The sequence below is a fragment of the Natator depressus genome, chromosome 8, assembly GCF_965152275.1.
Source record: "Natator depressus isolate rNatDep1 chromosome 8, rNatDep2.hap1, whole genome shotgun sequence".
NCBI classification, from domain to species: Eukaryota; Metazoa; Chordata; order Testudines; family Cheloniidae; genus Natator; species Natator depressus.
In genome coordinates this window covers 92927066-92948359 of record NC_134241.1, presented here as the reverse complement: position 1 = coordinate 92948359, position 21294 = coordinate 92927066, and the positions used below count along the sequence as shown (strand labels likewise).

Here is a 21294-nt window from a genome sequence, read left to right as displayed (position 1 = left end):
TCAAATGCAGGCTGCGAGCCAGGAAGTATATTTGCATGAAGACCAAAAAAGAATGTCTGAACATTTCTGCTGTGGCAGAACACAGTTCATTTGTGTCATGGAAAGGACATTCATGCTTTCTAATTGTCATTTGGAGGCAGCTCTTCTCCCTGCCACTGTCGTTTCAATTTCTCTCAGTGTTTGCACATTTATCTGCGAATGGGTGGTTTAGGAATCCCCTGTGGGTTTTGTGGGCACCCAGGAATCTATTTCCACTACACACAAAGCCCTGGTCTACGCGTAAAATTTAGATTGACCTAGCTGTAGTTAAGCCAACCTAACCACTGGGTAGCTACCGCCGCTTAGGGAGCTGGGTTACCTACACTGACGGAAAAACCTCTTCCATCAATTTAGGAAGTGTCGATATTACGGCACTACAGTGGCATAGCTGCAGCTGTGCCACTCATAGTGCCAACATACCCAAAGAAATGGCCTGTGGATTTTGCCACTCTCAAAGTGAAGGTGTCCAGTCTGCAACTGCACCGCAGAAGGATACCTCATCCCAACTGCTTACTGCAACTTTCTTTGATGGCTGGGTGCATCTAGTCATGCAGGGAAGAGGGGCCTGCATCTTATAAGGCTTAGAACTGCAGAGGGAAAATAAATTGAATTAAGGATGATATTTGACACCACAGGATGTACGATTATTCTCAAAGTTCACAAATGGATCTCCTTAAAGCTTAGACATGTGACCATTTTAAACAGGGACCAACAAAGTCTAGGGATTAATATTTTTTCTCACTGCTGGTGGTCTTGGTAATTGCACAGATGTAGCAGATTGTAAATTGGAGACTTTAGTCTCCCGCTAACACACTGCTGGGTAGTCATGACCCCTCCCCACTTTAGTTAAAATCATGGCTGAACGTTAATGAAAAGCTAAAATAGGGCGAAGTTGTTTTTTGGCAATGTTCTCCCTGATAAAGAGGGACTTAGAAAACTAATTCAGCACAGATGTGCACAAACTGAAACTTCATCCTGAACAAACAACTCTTAAAGGTACTAATCTCCTTTTCTGACTTGTATCTCCAGCAAATAATTTGCATGTGGTATATAGAGAATTTCCCAGTGTGAAATGCTGGAAACATTTAACATAGTCACTAGAAAGAAACAAATATCAAACTTTTCTCTCTAGTCCCTTCTACAATCTTTCTGATCAAGTGTAAGTTTTATATGCAATTATCATCAATTATCAGTTGCCCCAGTAATTACACTTTCAGGGTCTTTCTAATCAGTTTTGTCTCCAAGGTATTGTTTTTCTGTGTCTTGCCAAATGGGAGCACTTAACATTGAAATATAAAGTATCTGACTATCCAATTTGTATTCTTATAAATTAGCTGATCTAGAAAACTTGTTGGTTTTTTTCGAAAGCTCTCAAGATCTGACAGTACATGGAGTTGGATACGAACAACAGTATTATCCATAAGAGGGCTCAGGAAATGGAGTAAAGAACCTTTTACCTCCAGGGCATGGCTTCAAATCCAAGCGTAGCTGGAAGTGATTGCCAGTTGTTACCGCCTGTTCAGTGGCCTATGTGAAATGGGTTTGTGGCCTCACTCAAGATCAGCAGGTGCAATTCATCCCTGTGCAGAAAACCACCACAAAGCTTGTGCACCACAGACAGCCCTCTTTGAGGACATCAGTGATGCATAAGCCTTGTGCTGTCCTCCGCACAGGTTGAATTTCAGTCCTAGTGAGCAATTGCCCCTCCCTTGTTAGCATTCAGAACAGAGAGACCAAGAACTGAATGGACATCATCATTCTCTCCCTTATACAGGGAGTCCCTCCACAACTGGCTTTTAATGGTTACTGGCTGGTCAGTGTGTAGAATCTTGTATTATCACAGCTTATGCAAAGCCTCGTCTATGGCTAAAAAGAGGCCTTTAGTCTCCATGAGGGTCAAATATTTTCCACAAGGAAAAGCACAGAGGTTAGGGATCTATTACAGGAGTGGGTGGATGAGGTTCAGTGGTCTGCAATGTGCAGGAGGTCAGACTAGATCAGCAGTTCTCAAACTTCATTGCATAGTGACCCCCTTCTGACAACAAAAAATTACTACACGACCCCAGGAGGGGGGAACCGAAGACCCAGCCCACCCGAGCCCCATCGCCCCAGGCAGGGGAGGGGAGGGCCAAAGCTGACGCCCAAGGGATTCTGCCCTGGGTGGGGGCATGTAAGCCCCTGGTTGGTGGGGCTTGGGCTTGAGCCCTGGGTGGTGGGGGTTGGGCTTCAGACTTGTGGGGGCCCAGGGCCAACACCAGCCTTGGCAACCCCATTAAAATGGGGTTGCGACCCACAGTTTGAGAATCCCTGGACTACATGATCATGAGGGTCCCTTCTGACCTTAAAGTCTGTGAGTCTATGAGCATTTAGTAGAGGTCTGAGAGCAAAAATCTTAGGGGCAATTAGTATCTCAAGGGTCTTATGCATGTGTAACGCCAAAGGCAGTCTTTGCCTCCAAATCAGTAAATATGTAGGCACTGAACACAAATGCATATCCTCCTATGTCCTGACAGAAGCATAAGTCTTCACTTCTAAAGTTTACTTAGCAAGAACTCTGGCAGTCTTCAAGACACATAAAACACAACCTGGACCTTTTGCTCTGGCCTAAAGATTCTGCCGGTACCAGTATTTAAAGCTGGGAGTTGGGAACATGAAATTTTTTTTGTTTTATTTATTGTCCTAAATTGCTCCTATCTACAGTCATGTCTTTGAAAAGCAAACATTTCAAATGAAAGAAGAGATATTGGTGCTTTGTGGATTTGCAAGGAATTCATATTATACTACAAAAATTCTGGTATCTGGGTTACATCTGAAAAAGAGGTCAGCATGACTTGAATTTTCCATATATTCTGCCATAGCAAGAAATCTGTTTCTTAAATCACTTGTTAGCCATTTGTATCACTCAGCAACAAATAACTGAGCTTTTGTATTTTCCTTACCAATTTACTTTTGTTATGAGTGAAGTGAAACCTATGTAGAAAACATCCATTTCTTTCAGGGAAACTTTTTTTCTTTTTAATTGACCTGCCATTTCATGTTAGGAACTTGATGGATTAAATAGCCAGTTGATTATGTTTCCAATTTCAGTTCCAACTCTTGCATTTGCCACTGGCTCACTACTGATCAGAAGCAGATTCTGCATGGAGCCGACATGACGGTATGTCAGGCAGTAATGTGAAAATGAGGTTTTTTTCATTTTATTTTATGGCTTTTCCATACTTGGGGGTATGGAATTTTACCTGCAGGGTAAAAATTTCTTCTTGTTTATAGATTTTTTTTTTCACTTTCACTTTTGGAATGAGAGACAGAGAATTATTGGGACTGTTTGCCCATGGCTCTATGAATAAACTGACTGGCAAACGATGCTGCGATCAATGAAACCTGAAACCTGGCTTCATTTCAATTCTGCTTGGGGGAGGGGGGGATATAACAGATAATTATCTTGGAAATGGAATAACCCAAGCCAAAGGATGACTTTGAAAAGAAATCAGCCATCTGTTTGGTAGACACAACACAATGAGTCATATGCTATCCTCAACCCTATACATACATGACTCCCATTGACAGGAGAGAGAGTTCCACTGGGGATCGCTTCCTATCTTTGCACTGACTATAATGTAGCTTTAATCACTGCTGAAAGAATCAGACAGTAATACTGAAATATGTTTGAAATATTTCCCCGAGGGAAAAATTTATAGGATGAAATTCACCCCAGTGCACAGATTCTGCACAGGACCCCTCTGTACAGCTTAAGCCTTGAGTTGGTACTCTGTGCAAGCTAAGCTCTCTCCCTATGGCCCTGCAAAGGCTAGTGGGGGTAAGGCAGTGACTGGGCCAAATCAGAGGGAGGGATCCACATTCATCTGAAAGTGGCATAAAGAGGCTGTGACTGCTATTGTATCCCACAGGCTTGCACAGCAGCTACAGAGAGCCTTTCAGAGTAGCAGCCGTGTTAGTCTGTATTCGCAAAAAGAAAAGGAGTACTAGTGGCACCTTAGAGACTAACCAATTTATTTGAGCATAAGCCTGCTTGAGAGAGCCTGCACATCAGTTCCTCATGCTGCTCCCATTGGGAAGTGGATTTCACATAAACAACTCTCTCCCTGCCAATTCTTCCCCACAGCCCCCAACAACGCCCCCTACACACACCATGTGCACTTCATCCATGCAATAACAAACACCTCTGGCTTTATTCATGTGAAGTGAATGCTACCCAGAGTGCATGAACCTTCTAATTAAACAGACAATATCACAATTCTGATTAATTTACCGCTATAGCTTCTGATGGAGTAAAAGGAAAGGAAAACTCATGTGCACAATTTACTATTTGAACCACCAGTGTAAGTATGAACGAACAGTATAAAGCTTAGATGTGCTAAAGATATTGGGCATTACAGTGCTTGTAGGACAAAGAATGAAAGCTGGGGGAAATAGGAGCTTAAAGTCATTTCTTTCTGTCCCTTAACCCAGTGGTTCTCAACCAGGGGTCCGAGGCCTCCTGGGGGGCCGCAAGCAGGTTTCAGGGGGGCCCCAGGCCATTGCCCGGCTTGCTACAACGCCAGCCCTGGCTTTTATAGGCAGAAAACCAGTTGTTGTGGCACAGGTGGGCTGTGAAGCTTTTACAGCATGCGGGGGGGGGGGGGGGGGGGGGGCGGGGGGCGGCTCAGAAAGGAAAAGGTTGAGAATCCCTGCCTTAACCTGCCTACCCCAATACAGTTGCTTTAGCTGACAGAACTAAGCAAAGGACTGTTATGAAAGTGATCCTTAAGGAAAAAAACTAAATTATGCTAGAAACTTAGGTACTTCTCATACAGAAATGCTGGGGGCGGGAGGGCCTGGCAATGGTATCTTGATATAAATGCTTAAACAAAAATGAAGGGGCCAGAACCTTGCATGTGAACGAGCGACGCACGGTGCTAGACCTGTGGGGAGGGGGAGGAAGGTGGTTTAAAATCACCTTTGCACTCTCCCAGTCGTGGGAGCTTGGGTCTGGCACCCATCATACGTTAGAGCAGACTGCAGGCTGCTTTCACTTATCGTGGCCACTAACACCTGCCTGGGGCCATTATGCAGCTGGGGAATGTCAGAGTGCAAATTCTGTCCACACCCCTCTCCATCAGGCTGGAATGAGGTGGAGCAGGTGGTGCAGAGCCAGGGGTGTGTCACCAATGGGTGCCCCCGCATCAAAGGAATCCCCAGATATTCTTTTGCACTGCAGGAGTGGAGCCAAGGGACTGGAACAGGGGCAAGGATCTGCCACCTCCAAAGGTGTTATTTTGTTTTCAAATAACAAACTGCACTTCATTTCGGCTTTTCATGATGGCACTACAGACACCTGTCAAATTTTAGTAGAGCATTGTGACTTGAGTGTAATGAGGCCTCCTGTTACATGGTTAGCCCAAAGTGTTTTTAGTAAATAGCTGACAAATGTACTGGTGTAAGGCACCTCAACTCAGCCGACTGTTCCAGGGCTGGATTTGCTGAAACTTAAAGCAAATATGTTCACACACAACATAATCCCTCCACACAGTAGTGGGAAATTTGATAGGAAAAAAAAATATCAAAAGTAATTAGAAAGGCGACACAAGTAAGATCATAACTGTCCTTTAATATATGTCTAGTTTATTATTTATTAAAGCCTAATACTGCCTCCAAAACTTTTCCATGCAGCAGTTGGCTGCAAAGGCACCACCTCTTTTTAAAAACTGCATGAAATGCGGAATATGTAAATACCAAAGCAATCACTCAAATGTGGACACAACATGCCAAATCCTTATTGGCACCAAATCCTTTAGCTTGTAAGGAACATACTCCCTGAAACATGAACTCTATCTTATATTGCAAAGTTTGCAGGACGTGCCCAAATAGTTTGACTTGTTTACTTGATTCAGAAATAATCTTACTCTTCCTGCTATAAATTTTCATTTGCACATCGCTGCAGATTGTTGTGCGTGTTGTGGAAGATGATTGAAATTTATGTCTCATATACACAGTAAAGGCACATCAGTAGGATGATGCTTCCCTATGCTGATAATCTGATATGGAAAGGGCTTCTTCCATTGGGACAGTAGGCCAGTCTCATCAGTCCCCATCCATTTCCGTTTAAAAGTCAACAGAAAAGCTCCCTGGTTTCAATAGGTGCTGGAGCAGACCATAGGCCTTTTCGTTTATTTACTTCAACTGTCTGCATACAGGTCTGTGCTCATTACTATAGCTGTATTTGAAATGGGGAGCTCTTCTGCCACAAACTAAGCAAATCAACCCCCAGCTACCCACCAAATTATTAACTGGTTAATTTCACCACGGACACCAGACTGTCTTTGGATGGCAATGAGTTTCAGTCACTAACCTGGACTGATTTTAAACAACTGCCCCAGAGGTGAAAGGCTTCATATCCTATTACCAACACCATCTTGTCTTTGTTGCTGTTGCAGTAGATTTTTTAACTTGTTCCAGGCACAGTCCTAACTCCCAATCCTTATAAATGAATTGCTGAGCAGAGATTTTCTAATAGTCTTTTTGCGTTGATTGACACGCTGTCTGGGAGTGTCAATAGGGCCCTGTCAGCATTACCTGCTTAGGGGACGACACAAACATACAGTCCTGTCAGAGAGGGGCAGAAGAGCGTGACCGATTTTACTTACAGCAAGGATGGCAATGAGAATCCCTGCAGCACACAGCACAGCGTCGTTAATCGTCTCGCCCGTTTTCAAAGGGTACTTGATACTCTCGTCGTTGCAGTAAAACCCCCTTTGGTACGGCTGGATTGTGCTGGTTTCAATGATCAGAAAGGGCAGACCGGCTGGAGGAGAGAAAAGACAAACAAGAGAGAACAACACAAAAGAAAACCATCAGTAACTTGGACAAATACGAACAAAAAGCAACAAAGAGCCCTCCCCAATTCACCACCCCTTTGATGATGCTTTTCTTTTTTTCCTAATAAGTTTCCAAAGTGCACGGTGTTGGGAACTGTTTTATTAGGTTTCTCCTGGGGGAAAGTACCTATTCTGCTGTGGTTATCAGATGTAAATGCTGCACGCTCCTAGTGAAGCCTTGCACACTGCAAATATTAACTTACAGGAATGAATGCCAACAGCATCGCCGCTGCAAGAAATCATGGAAAAAAATATGACAGTATTCCCCACAGAGCGCCTGGAACTCCTTGGCAGAGGGTGTTGTAAAGGCCAATACTATAACGGAGTTCAAAAGGGAGCTAGATAGATTCATGGAAGATAGGTCCATCAATGGCTATTAGGCAGGATGGGCAGGAATGGTGTCCCTAGCCTCTGTTTGCCAGAAGCTGGGACTGGGTGACAGGGCATGGATCATTTGATGATAACCTGTCTGTTCGTTCCCCTTGGGGCACCTGCCATTGGCCACTGTCAGAGGACAGGATACCGGGCTTGAGGGACCTTTGGTCTGACCCAGTATGGCCGTTCTTATGTTATCATGTACTGTGACCAGAGCACCAAAATGTCTCTCTGACATGACGTGATGGAAGCTGAGTTCAGCAGGACTGTAGGAGGAGTTACTGAATAAACAAACAGCAAACTATCAAATATCAGATCATGCTTTTCCTGCCATATTGAACCAGGCCAAGCCCCATCTACGCAGGCTTCAATACAGTGTTTAAAAACAAAACAAAACTGCACTTCCATGGTTAATATACCTCTGTGTCTTAAAGGGGTTCCACCACAGTTTGCCTCACCAATGTGGACAAAGGATATAAACATCATAAGAGCAACCTTTCTTTGAACACTTTTTGAATGCTGGTCAAACACAGCATCTATCCAACCATCCACAATAGCTGGTGAAACCACATCAGATCCTACTGGGTGTGACCATGAGAAATATGTTTTAAAAACAGTTTTAAAGACCTTAATTTCCACACTGTAGCTGGAACTTGAAACCAGATGTACAATATATGGTCACAGACCAATATAAACTGGTTATGGTACAAGATAATAAAACTTAGATTTGTTGCACTAGTATAATTCAATAATAAGCAATAATAATGCTATTTCAGAGGAATGTAGCATTGTCTAGAAGTTAGAGTAGAGGATTGGGAATCTTTCCCAGTTCTGTTGCTGATCCTGGATGAGTATGGGCAGGCCACTTAAGTCGTCTATGTGCCTTGGTTTCATCAAGTGTTTTGCTGTTGACTTCAATAAGAGGAGGATCAGTACATTTGATCCAAAAGCTCTTTGTAACCCTTTCAAAGTGATTTACAACTACACATATAGGAAAATCTTCTTCCATCTCTGAAATGATACCCCACTGAGGTGAAGCAAAAAACAATTTAAGAATGCAGCAACACTACTCAACAGTTTGGGACATGACGCAAAGAGCAACAAAAAACAATATTTGACTGAAACTACGGAGGATAGCATTTAGGTAATGTAGTTATCCAAGTTGGCATTTGGCTAAAACACGAAGACTGCTCGCCCTACTGTTGCAAAAAGTGTGATGGAATATTTATTGACCACTAACTGGGTTAAATGTCTGAGTTCTTATTTACACTCCTACAACTTTAAAATTATCAGATTTTTTCTCTTAAATTAAGAAATGTTGCTTCTTGGTTTTCACATGATTTGCCTAGAGCAGTTTTACTGCTGTCATAAACAGCTATCCTGTAATTAGTGAAGGATTTTGTCCAGAAAGGTAAAATCAAAGGCTCATTTTAAAAATGTTATCAATTTGTGTGTAAACAAGTTAAGCTGCTTACATTTTTGTAATCCGTTTTGGAGTTCCTTCATTCTGTTTTAACAGATTTTTCTAATCCACAAGTTATTACTTTTTGCTGATTGCCTTAAATAAATGATTCACAATGTGAAATGTATAACTGTACTCTGAAAAAGATCTCACACACACACACACACACACACAGAGAGAGCTGAATTCTGATCTCAGTTTCTCAAATATAGCCGAGACCACAATTTGGCACAATGTTCTGGGTTATTGTGTGTGTGATTTTCTATAAGAATATAAGGAGCTGGTAATATTAAACACACAGACTGCCTGCAATGGGCTGTCTGTTTTCCAAGACACTAATGAAATAGTGAATAAATGTCTCAGAACTATTCCTCTTGTCAACTCATCTCAGGCTTTGCAAATAAAATTGGACATCTCATGTGGATCCAGCTCATCTTCATTCCACTCTCCAAGAGTTTTGAAACCTAGCCAGTTTGGCTCTGAAAGGTATCTCTTAAGCCGGCAATATGATATTAATAACCTTCTTTAAAGATCCAGAGTATCCTGATGAAAAACTGCACCCAAAAAGCTAACGCTGTTTGGTGTGATCCAGTTTCACCACCACTTGAAACAGCAGCATAACAGTTGAACTTGGGGAGTAGACATACCACAGTTACATGGCTTATTGTTATTTCTCCAGTTTTTCTTTTTAATAGCTTTCACATGACAGGTCTGTAAAACACATGTTCCCACAGACAATGAAACACATCTGAAAGCTAAGAAAGAAAGAAAGAAAGAAAGAAAGAAAGAAAGAACAATAGTGTTTCTGTGTACTATATGAACCCAGGAATAATAAAGATTTGATTTCCCTTCATTCATTGAACAGCATGAGGTTGTAGTATTTCTGTGTGTTCAATCATATGTTTGATTGCCACAGCTATAAAAAGAGCATAAGTGGCATACATTGTGTATATTTTCTTAAAATGTGCATAGACATAGTTTAGAAAAATCCAATGGTTTTGTTTTCTCTCCTACAAACTTGTGGTTTAGTGGGATATTGCCAATAGAGTCTTGACATTTTTCCAGCAAACAGTAACCTCAGATTCCCTTCCCTTCTTTTCTTTTTTCTTTTTTTTCTCTTTTTTTACAAGAGAAGCATAAACATACCCTCAATAGCTGAACGGATATTGCTTAGAAGACATAATATACCCTAGACTGTGGGCTAGAGGCTGTTCTTTCAAAGGTTATTATCCAAGTGACAGAAGGCACCACTCTTGTAATAAAGAATGTGCTGCCAGATACCTTGCTAAAGATGGCCCTTCTTTGAAAAGATTATCTCTCTGAGCACAGATTGTCTAAGTGACTGTCACCACTCACACTTTCAGGCACTCTCACGCTTTCTGGCAATGATTAGCACTGAGACTGCAACATGGGGAAGCCTGTACTAGTTCCAGAAGCTATTTGGGGAAAGGATTTTGCAGAAGATGCTATGAATGAAAAAGAACTCAGTAAAGGAACAAAAGGAAAGGTCCCTTCAGGGTTCCTTATAGAGATGTTTCTGATTCCGCTTTCATTTACACTGGAATATTCACCAGAGAGTTAAAGACTTCCAGATTAGAGAGGCTGCAACTGTCTATCAGAAAGACAAGGTAAGAGTCATGGACGGTGACAAACAATGGAGTTAAATCAATGAAGTTATAGCAGGAGAGAAAAGTTTGGCCCCATCACTTTTCCTGTACTAGTGCCATAAGAAGAATAAAAAGGCAAGTCCAATTTTCATCTGTGGCATCTTAATAAGACATTTTGCATTTTGGATGCTCATATTGACACTTTCCCATAAATGTACATACTGTGCCCTTACGAACTGATTTGTGTGTCCAAATTCAAGATTTGGACAACATTTTAAGGCACCCAACTTTTAAAAGCTACCATCCCCCATGATTCCTTAACATCACTAGAAGACAATGGCAGGAGCCCTCAGAATGTTTAAAAAGTAATGGCAGTCAAAGAGGCAGCCCCTAGAAAGCAGGGACAGGTGGTAAGTCCATACCAAGGTGATCGGTTGATCCATGTAGTAGGCAATAGATTGTACCAATGGTATGGTCACTCCATCCTAAAATGATCTCTGGTAGCAATTTATCCTGGTGCTTCTGTCCATGGCTCATGTTCATCTATGCCAGAGATCCCCAAAGTGAGGGGCGTCCCCTCACCCCAGGGGTGTGTGGAGGAACAGATGGGGGGGAGGGGGCATGGCATGGCCAGGGCATGGCAGGGCCAGGCCAGCCCCCAAAGTGGCAGGGAGGGAACGCCATCCAGCCCCTCTCCACTCCAGTCCCACTCCCAGACAAGTAACTGTCTCCTGGCCCTGCGCCTGGCCCTGGCCCCAGCTTTGGCATGGCTCAGCTCAGCTCCTGGCACCACACCAGCCCCCAGCCTCTCACGCTGGCCGCGGTATGTTCCCGAGCCAGGGCCAAGGCTGGGGGCAAAGCTGGGAGCGGAGCTGCACCTGGCCACCGGCCCGGCTGCCAGCCCCAACCACAGCCCAGCTCCTGTCCCCACCTCCAGCCTCGGCCCCTGGCTGTGGCACTGCTCCTGGCCCCAGACCCACCCCGAGCTGCGGCCCCAGCCTCGGCCCCCTTACCCCTGGCCATGGGGGTGGGGGGCAGACAGGAATAAGGAGGGGGTGAGACCTGTGCTTTCAATTCTATGGGAAAGGTTGACATGAATAGACCTGTCCTCTAGTACCCCTACAGCGCAAAGGGATCACATCCTCTTTAGTACTGACAGTTCCCTTCTGGACACCTAGATAATGGCAGGCAGACTTTACTGTAATGCTTCAAGAACGTACCATTTCCCTACTGCTTGAGGGCAGTTCTACACTACTGGTTAAGTCGATCTGACTTATGTCGCTCAAGGGTATGAAAAAGCCTCCCACCACTCCCCCAGCGATGCAAGTTTCGCAATGTCCACACTGGCACTATGTCGGCAGGAGAGTCTCTCCCACTGACACAGCTTATGCTTCTCGCCGAGATGGAGTAATTATACCGACGGGAGAGCAGCCTCCCCTCGGCATAGAGCATCTTCACTAGACGCGCTACAGCGACGCTGTGCAGACGTAGCACTATAGAGTAGACCGTCCCTGAGGCATTCACATACAGATTTACCCTCACCAGACCCCTGTGAGGTAGGGAAGTGCTATTATCCCCATTTTACCTATAGGGAAACAGAGGCATAGAGCAATTAAGGAATTTGCCCAAGGTTACACAGGGAGTTTTGGCAGAGCTGGGAAATAAATGCTTTTTTATTTTTTTTTTTTGGATTCCTAGTCCAGTCTCTTAACTGGAGGACAATCTTTCTACCCTGTGGTCATATAAAGAGTTTCTGGTGTAATAACATAACAATGAAATTCCAACCGCACACCCTGAACTAGATATGCTCTGCTCCCCAACAGGGCTCTGCTCCAAACCAAGAACATAATACAAATCTCTTGAGGCCTGATCCCGGACCATTAAAACCAATGGGAGTTTAGCCGTTGACTTCATTTGAAGCTGGATCGAGCCTCTGCTAAATGCAGCGTGAAGCAGGTGTGGATATTAATGAATTCAGTTAGGCACTGCAGGACTCCGTGGTGCTGTGCAGTGAAAAATTATGTTGCTTTTGTTGGGAGGAAGTCAAAGCGACTTTCTAACCCCTCGTGGCTAGTGTCCTACACTGAGATATTTCAGTAAAGGATTTAAATGTATTTGCCTTTATATTTAATAAATTATCCTGGAGGCCACTCAGGTTTTGAAATCTAGTATCGAGGAGAGATATCTCTTCCCCTGTTTATTAATGCCTTTCCCCAACACTCAATTCATTTTCAATACCTCCTGGGAATGCTAACAACGTACAGAAAAAAAAAAAAAAAAACAAAAACCATGCACTCACTGACCAACTTCCAACATGCATAAAATCAAAGGCTGAAGAAAGGATTCTGTGTTGAGATGCTTTGAAACGTGGAGTCTTTGAAAAGCTAGCACTTGTGCAGATTTTTTTTTAAAAAAAAACAGGATAAGCTTTCATTGGCCACCCATTGATAAAGTCATGTGGGAGGTGTTACTGGGGTGACCCAGCCATGAAGCTCTGATCTTCCCAGCCAAAGCTTCACCTTTGCACTAAATGAAACACAGTCTCTTTTTTGAAGGTTTTTTTTTTTTAAATCCTTGGAAGAATCTTTACTCTTTGCTCTCCCTAGACATCACAGGTCATCAAGAATTATATTTCCCATCATAGGCATCTCAGCTAAAAGTCAGGAATCGCTACTTAAGCCTTTGCTACAAGTATTCTGCACTGTATTTGCTTTAGAGTCTATGATGCTCAGACCCCATGGAGGTTTTTAAAGTTTCACTGCATTAGGGTTCTAGCCTAATAGTTGAAAAAGATCTTTGAATAATACGGTGGGGCTGTGTGGTGTATCTGATTCCTCACTCAGGACATAGAGTATAAATATTTGGGTTACATGTAAGTGACAGGGGTTCCTTTTAGAGTAATTAATGGCTGGGCTTGGGAATGTATAAAACTTATTTGGTTTACAATTTTTCTTCAGATTTTGAAGGCTGGATAAAATCCAGATTAGACTAAGATGGGCCCCTATTGAGACTTTCCCCAGCTCTTAAAGAAGAATTGCCATTTCAGACAAGGAAAGCACTAGCCCTGGCTGCTGCTGCTAATGTGAAATATTCTGAGTATGGCTCATTTAGAAAACAAATATTTATAAGAAGACTTGAGGTGCCTCCCCCATGTCAAGCACAGGGAACCCTACCATGCCAGCCTTCCCAAGGGGCTTCAATAGCAATGAAACCAGTGGGATTTTTATCAACAGTAAAAAAAAAAAAAAAAAAAAACAGAGGGAGCCTGAGCCAATGCCTACTGAAGTCAATGGAAAGGATCCTGTTGACTTCAGTGGGTGTTGGATTGGGTCCTAAGGCTGGGATTTCGGAAGCAGTCTGAGGCAGTTAGAGGCCCAACGCCCAATGAATTTGGGTGCCTACCTCCTTTAGACTCCTATGGAAATCTCAGCCTAAATTACTAATATTTGTGTCTTATTGAAAGTAAATGAAATCACTTTAGCTCCCTATTGTAATGGGCTGCTTCTTTTAATTGTTATTCCTTTGGTTTCAGCAGTCCCGTACACCTCTCTCTCTGTCCTTGTCTACATGAAAATTGATCTGATTTCTTTAACAAGTGGCCAAATTTTACCATCCACATTTTAAATAGAACTCCCCATTCAAATCAATTAGCAGTTCCACTTCCCTTACGGAAAAGTCCTACAGAAATGAATAGGGATAAAAATGACTCTAAAACCCCACTCAATTTAATGTGGGTCATAAACCTGCTTGAGAATCCTACAAATCCTATAGAAAGTCATCACTCGCTATTCAATTTGATTGTTTAACTCTATGGAAAAAGTCATATGATACCATATGTTGATTTTAACCAAAATATACAGGCTTTAGTTTATTTTCTACTCACAACAGGTTTTGCTACACAACTCACTAACCTTTGTTTCTGTCTGTGTTAGTCTGGTCTGGGGCCCCACCTGCTTACAAAAGGGGTGGCATTTCATTTCACCTTTTTTTTCTACGATAATTAATTGCATTTAAGCCAATAGGCAGAGACATAACTTAACTTAAGCATGGACAGACTGCCAAGTCCATCGTCTGCTACAGAGCCTGGAGGTGTGGCAATGAGAAAGCAGAGCACACTGTGATCAAGATGTGAATCTTGCTGTCTAATGATTTGCGACGAGCTCGTTATTCATAGTTTCTGAGCAACGTTAATCTCTCTGTTTCCCCACTTGATACTTGCAGTGTGCTTCAAATAACCTGGAAGGAAAGAATATTTAATTCCTGCATGTACCTTCCTGTAATGTTTATGGCCCCAATGAGATGTGCTACTAATGACCCTTCCGCACATGTGTATTCCTTCTGAAGTGAATGAGACTGTGATTTGGAGTAGAGCAGTGATTTTCAGCCTATGAACCGCAGACCCCTGGGGGTCTAAGATTTCCAAAGGGATCTGCACCTCCATTCGAAATATTTTAGGGGCCTGCACATGAATAAAGCTTGAAAACCATGGGTGTAGAGAATCCCACTGGAATGCCGAGGCCTAAGGCAGGAATTTACTAGTGGTGCTTGAGCTTGATGTTCCATCCATTCACTTCACAACAATTTTTTTTAAGAAGGTAACACATGAACCAATAATTTGGGAACTGCTGGCCCAAGGTAAACTATGTCTCCACCTACTGGTCAAATGCATTTATCAGGAAAGCAGCAATGAACAATTTCAGGATTTTGAGGTACATCTGTAAGCATAACACTGCTAAAAGGTCAGATCCTGACAGTGATTATCTGTGTGGGCTTTCCGGGCTGGTTATATAGAAAAGATCTTGGCAGCAAACACATTTAAAACAAATGGCAAATCATCCTCACACACGGAAGGGTTTGATAGATCACCATCAAACTCTTTCTGATTCAAAGTCTAAGCAGTCTACTATTGGGATCTTAAGGTGCCAGGTCCGGTTCCAAATTACATGAATGGGAGTTTTCCTTTGATTTTGGTGGGAGCAAGACTAGGCTTCTAAAAGTGTCTGTTACCTATTTACTGAGGTAAACAACACATACAAAGAAAGAAAGAAAATGACACAAGAAGAAAATATCAAGCAGTAAACTCAGGTGTTCCTCTTGGGAGTTCTATGCAGTTCTGTATTTAAAAAGGCTTATATTAAAGTGCACTTTTTTTTTAATGGCTAAAAAATGCACTAATAAGAATTAAAAGTCCTTGTCCAAGACACACTTCCCAGGTGTATATAAAATTCTGTGTTCATGTGGTAAAACAAAGGCCAGACTGGCAGGACAGCCAGTCTCAGACAGGGTGAATACAAATGCTATTATAAATGCTAAACCAGAGCCAGCTGCAGCCCAACATGAACGGGAACAAAGACATCATTTTAGATGGTCTAAAGCAAGAAATAAAATGTGATATGCAGTAAAAATCCAAAGTGTCAAGATCTTACAAGATGCCTCTATAAATCTGAACATTTGGAAGAAATAGGCAGATATGACACAGCTGACCTTGGATGTTCCAGCTAGAATGGGAAATGGTTTTAAAATGGGTTTGCAACGTCTCCAATACTCATGGCAAATACACCATGTGAAAAATATACTGAGGAGATTATTATGTATTCAGTTATAAATGCAGTGAATGTAGCTTACTATATTGGTCAATGGAATTTTGGAATGAGTTTTGCTTCATCATGACTTCATGTTTGTGTATAAATTGCTCTACTATGACTTGTCATGCCAATGGAAGGGTCTGAGACCACATAAGACCTCTGGATTTGAATCCCATGATTAAGTTCATAACTGGGGGGGGCAAAGGCGGTAAGGGTGGGAAAGAAGGAATTCCACAAAGCCCAAATTATATTCTTTCAAGGAAACCTGGGAGCTCTTCTTTAAACTGGTTTAAGAGTAAATGGATCCGTTCTCTCCTTGAGACACACTACTCCCATTGACACAAATAGGAATCATGAACAAACCCAAGTATTCAGAGACTTTTTATTGTAACTATGGACCAGATCCTGCTATTGAGGTCAATGTGAGTTGGGTGCAAGGAGAGGGGGCAGGATTAGCTCTATTCCATCAGTTGTGACATATGCTGAAATTTAATGGGATTATTCCTGTGAATAGGGACTGATGGAGCTTGCCCTTAATATATATGCAAACAACACACAGTGGCCTCAATTTCTCAGCACACTGTCCTCAAACAGCATAAGCTATAACCCCTGGCTACTTTTCATACAACATTCATTATAACATCCCTGCAATTTCATAGGTCCACATTTTGACGTTCACAAAACTTCATATACATTGGGGGGGAAAAATGAAATGGTGAATGCAGAAGCTTTTTGAAATGAAAGTGAAGCCAGTTCACCTTGTCCATATGTGGCCTTTTTTAAAATTAAATTTTCAGTTTCATCTGTTTTACTCCCAAGCTTTGTTTGCTCTCCCCCTGAGATTCCTGTCCAACCATTTCAGCTGTAATTAAGCATGTTTTTGGAGCAACTTTGCCTTTCCAGCCTGCTCAGGATAAGACAAGCCCCATGCTTGTAGCACTGAAGACTGCAACGAGGAGCTTTCTGATGCAGCTCTGTCAATGTACCCTATTGTAAAGGCAGAAACCTTCTTCAGATTTGAAGCAGTGACCACCTGCATAAATAACGGAGGGATATAACTCTGTAACTGAATACAAGTACTGAAAGCTTAAAAAGTCTGTAGTCCAAAAAAATCCTTTTGACCTTCTATTTAAAAGTTCGCTAATCACTTTTTATTTATAATTTATTTCCTCTTGCTATATTTGGCATAGATAATACACTTTTTTTTGGAAGTTCCCCAGGAATAAATGGTACAGTATTATGCAACTCCCAGGATTAAGTGGAAGTGAAGCTTTTCCCCCCCTAGATAATCAAGGATTGGTACATTTTCCACAGACCTGTCCAAGAAGCAATATGCAGCACACAACAAAGAGAAAAGGGCAGGTGTTTAAGGGACCAGTCAAAAGCCCATTGACATCAACAGGAGTTTGACCTTAATGAACTTTTGATCAGACCCTAACAAGCTTTGTCTACGCAATGAAGATGTACCAGTTTAACATTGCTGTTATAGCAGTACACACAAACACACACAGTGTGGATGCAGTTACACTTGCATGAAGGTGATTATATCAGTACAGCTTATTACCATTCAGGAAAGGGAATAAGCTACATTGTCATAAGACAACTTTATACCACAATAACAGTATCTACACTAGAGGTCGCATTGATCAGTTAAAAAAAAAATCACACCTGTAACTGAAATAGCTATTGTGTGTGTAGACCAGGCCTAAATAAACACTTTCTTATCCAAAGGCCAGCAGTGAGGTCCTCACTCAGTCCTTTTTGAGGTCCATGGGAGCTTTCCTGAGTAAGGACTGATGAACCAAGTTGCCCACAGAGATTATGGGCCCTGTTCTGAATACCCCACCCCCAATCTTTGCCCATTCTCTTCTCATACCAACCCATGTTCTCCTTCAGGCGAGGATCTTGCCTGGATGCTGTAAACCAGATCCCCATAGCAACCATAGTGCCTTGAGGATATGGACTACTGTGAAATGGATAACAGGGAGAGTAGAACTAAATCAGACGTCCCCTTAGAGCCATTTTAACTAGGAATGAAATTTAAACCTTTGAAAATCCTGTTTCGGTCTCCTCAATCTCCTGGTTTCACTGGGAATACAGAAGTGCTAAGTCTCCTGGATTTGTTATGTGGCACACAGGTTCATACACAACCACAGCACAGTGAACTGATAGACCTTTCATGGTTTCAATTACACTGGTGTGAAGTAGCTGGAAAACCTACAGTGAAAGGGAAAGCCACTGTCTACAGGGCTGAAAAATCCCTCAAAAGCCATTACCAGAGGAGGATGAATCGCCACCCTGACGTTCCTCCCCCTCTGTGGAAAGGTTCTGAGGCAACTAAATTTGCCTGGCACATTATTTATATTCCCAACATTCTTTGGGTTGAGATTTTCAAAAGCGACCAGGGATTTTGAGTGCTTCCATTTTTGGGTGCCCAAACTGCAGGGACCTTAGATGGGTTTGGTTTTTTAGAAATTGCTGAGCACCTACATTCTGAAAATCAGGCCCCTAGTAGGCGTATCAAGTTGGGCACTTAAAAATATCCTAGCCGATTTCAAAAATGCAGGCCCTGGCTTCCATGTAAGCAAGGAGCAGCATTAGGCCGTTACTATGTCATCTTAGCTTACACTTTGGCACAATTTCCCACCATTATCAAATTAGCTCCTACCATAATGCAGCTGAAGTCAACACTGTAATGGCAATAGCAATGCATTTGAAGGGCTGATACTTTGCCCAGTTGCTTTTTGCAAGCAGGCAGGTAATGTGCTGGTTTATGCACACGTTTTCGTCGATTACAGTTTAAATCAGGCCCAAGTTTGTTCCTAATTCTAATGGTGCAGGCAGCAGCTAGCCTGCTATTCACTGGTACTCCAGGGACACAATGTGTGTAGTGTTCTTTTAAACACAAAAATGGATAATTCCCAGCTTCCCTTTTCAGATCTCTTGTAACAATGCAGTGCCCTGCTGTCAAGCAATGTGTGAATAAATTGGGGAAAAAAGGTTAAAGAAGCCCAAGGGAATGGCAGTCCCTTTTTCTTTATTGCGGTAAATTTCGACAAAGCCTTCACTGTTCTCTCCATTTTTTCTGAAGGGCTTAGTGCCAAGTAACATTATTCCTCTTCACCATGGTACTGCCATGAAATCAGCCTGGTATGTTTGCCTGAAAATCGTAGGTTTTCATGGAAATTGTTTTTCCTCCACAACAACTCCCTTTGTAAAATTAGACATGAAAAGAGGAGGAGAAGCGCTCATGCTGAAATCTAATCACAGGAACAAAGCACTGAGCAAATGCCACAGCAACTACGAGAAAAGCACAAATAACATCTGAATTCAGCACTGCACAATACGGCTCCCGGAGTTCATTAAAATGTATACTCCCTTCCCAGACGGTAACATTCTCAAACTCCTTTACCACCTACCTTATAACATTGAGCCTAGTATAGATACAGAGAATGCATTTTAAATATCTTTTCACAGCCAAGTATTTTAAGCATTCTAATTACATGAAAGCATTTTTTTCCACACCATTAAAACTATTTAATGATTTCTAATAAAAATAGTTTATTTTCTTAAAAAGGAATATTTCTGGCTCCTGTTAAGAGACAGGATCTCTGAGAATTCTTAGGAATGCCTTCTATTTCCAATCACTGCCGCATTTAAAAATAAGCAAATAGATGCTTTAGTCCTCAGACTGGGACTTGGAGGGTCTTAGTTATTCAACAAACTAACCTTTATTAAATCCTGTCAAAAGGAAAGATTTGACGCTTTTCAATATGCTTACTATATAAACTGCTGAAAGACCAGCAAACTTCAAAAGCTTCACAAACTGAGCTCGGGTTTGGCAAGAGTTCATTAGCTGCCTATGTCTTTTCTGTGTGTGGCTTGTAATTACATGCAGACTTGATGCCAGATCTTAATCTATTAAGGGGTACCAATTAACATGCTGCTGGATGATTCACAGGTAGTTAGTGTCAAGACTTATGCACCCCACACACCAAACTTCATATGCTGATTTTAGCTGACTTTTTCTAAAGCAGTGAACTTTCGTGGTGCTCGGGAAAGGAGATATTATTACCATGACAGATGGTAGGAGAGTACTGAACAAGCTTCCTCATGCTTTCTGCTAATAGGACACAAACCAATAAGCCTGATCTCGCAGTTTTTTCCCAGGCTAAGCCTCCCATGGAATTCATGTTTTTCCCAGTCGCTGGGTGTTTTGCCTGAATGAGAACTGAAGGATAGGGCCCTAAATCTGATACAAGCCAGGTCATTTCACTCTCATTGCTTTCATTGCTCTCTTTCATGAGCACAGTTGTGCCATACTTTGAAGAGGTTTTTATTTCTGTAGGCAAACACTCCCTTGGGAACTAGGTTGTGACAATGCAACTCATTTCCTTTATGACTTGATTAGAATTTCAGTGTAGATCTTCAGAGGCAAATAGGCTACTGTATATATCAAACCCACTATTATTTCCCCTGTCAACACCTTCCTAAAAGCAACCTAAAATCCTAGCACAGGATCAACCAGTTGCCCTCAACACTATGGGAAATGGTGTCATTTTTCACTCACTATCACACTAGTTTGGAAAAATCTCCCCCTCCCCCCGGCCCCCGCAATCATATGCACCAAATTGCTTTCTTCCTGCACTTTCCAATGTTGAAGTGCCACCTCCCCTACCAAGAATGCACGTTACTCCTATTACTAACAAAGAAGCATTCTCCACCTAACATTCAGTGAATCATGATGCATGGAGGCAGTTGTTTCGCAACTGTGTAGGAATTAATTAATGATTATGAAATAATTATGAGTTTCCATCACTGGAAGGCATCATGCTACAATCCAATTTAACTGAGCAAAATTAATATTAATCTTCAATCTTGATGGTTGGAATTAAACTGCTCATTACCCACCCACTAGGCTATGTCTCTTTGCTTCCCCACACCACCGGACAGGCGCGTACAAACTGAGTCATGACTGAGAGTGTTCAGGGAGTGAATCTATTTTATAAACACTACAATCTTTCACCAAAGGATCCTCCTTCTTCCTGACCATTAACAGCCTTCAAAGCTGGTTGGTTAGTGTCACTGCTGTTCCCTTTGTGGTGAGCTCTGAGCCCCCCAAACTCCAAGTTTTGAAACTCAGATCTAATCGAATTCTAAACTAATTTTCAATTCTCCCTCATTTGGTTCTCAGCTTTGTTCGATCCACAAAAGGAAACATCATTGCAAGACAGGGATGGATGGCTGAAGTCAAGTAGAAGATACTAGTAACCTAACAACCCATGTTACCAATACTCCATGGGTCGTCATTTTCGCTTTTGTAAAGGCTATCATCTTGAATGTCACTGGCA

General features: G+C 42.2%; 1 protein-coding gene across 2 annotated transcripts in view; it reads right to left on the bottom strand.

The window, feature by feature from the left end:
* Positions 1–21294, bottom strand: part of PLPP3 (phospholipid phosphatase 3) — a 64649-nt gene that overhangs the window by 24289 nt on the left and 19066 nt on the right. For both annotated transcript variants that reach the window (XM_074961673.1, XM_074961672.1), the window contains exon 2: positions 6684–6841. In XM_074961673.1, coding sequence (XP_074817774.1) covers positions 6684–6841 — 158 coding nt within the window. The remainder of the gene's footprint in view (positions 1–6683; positions 6842–21294) is intronic.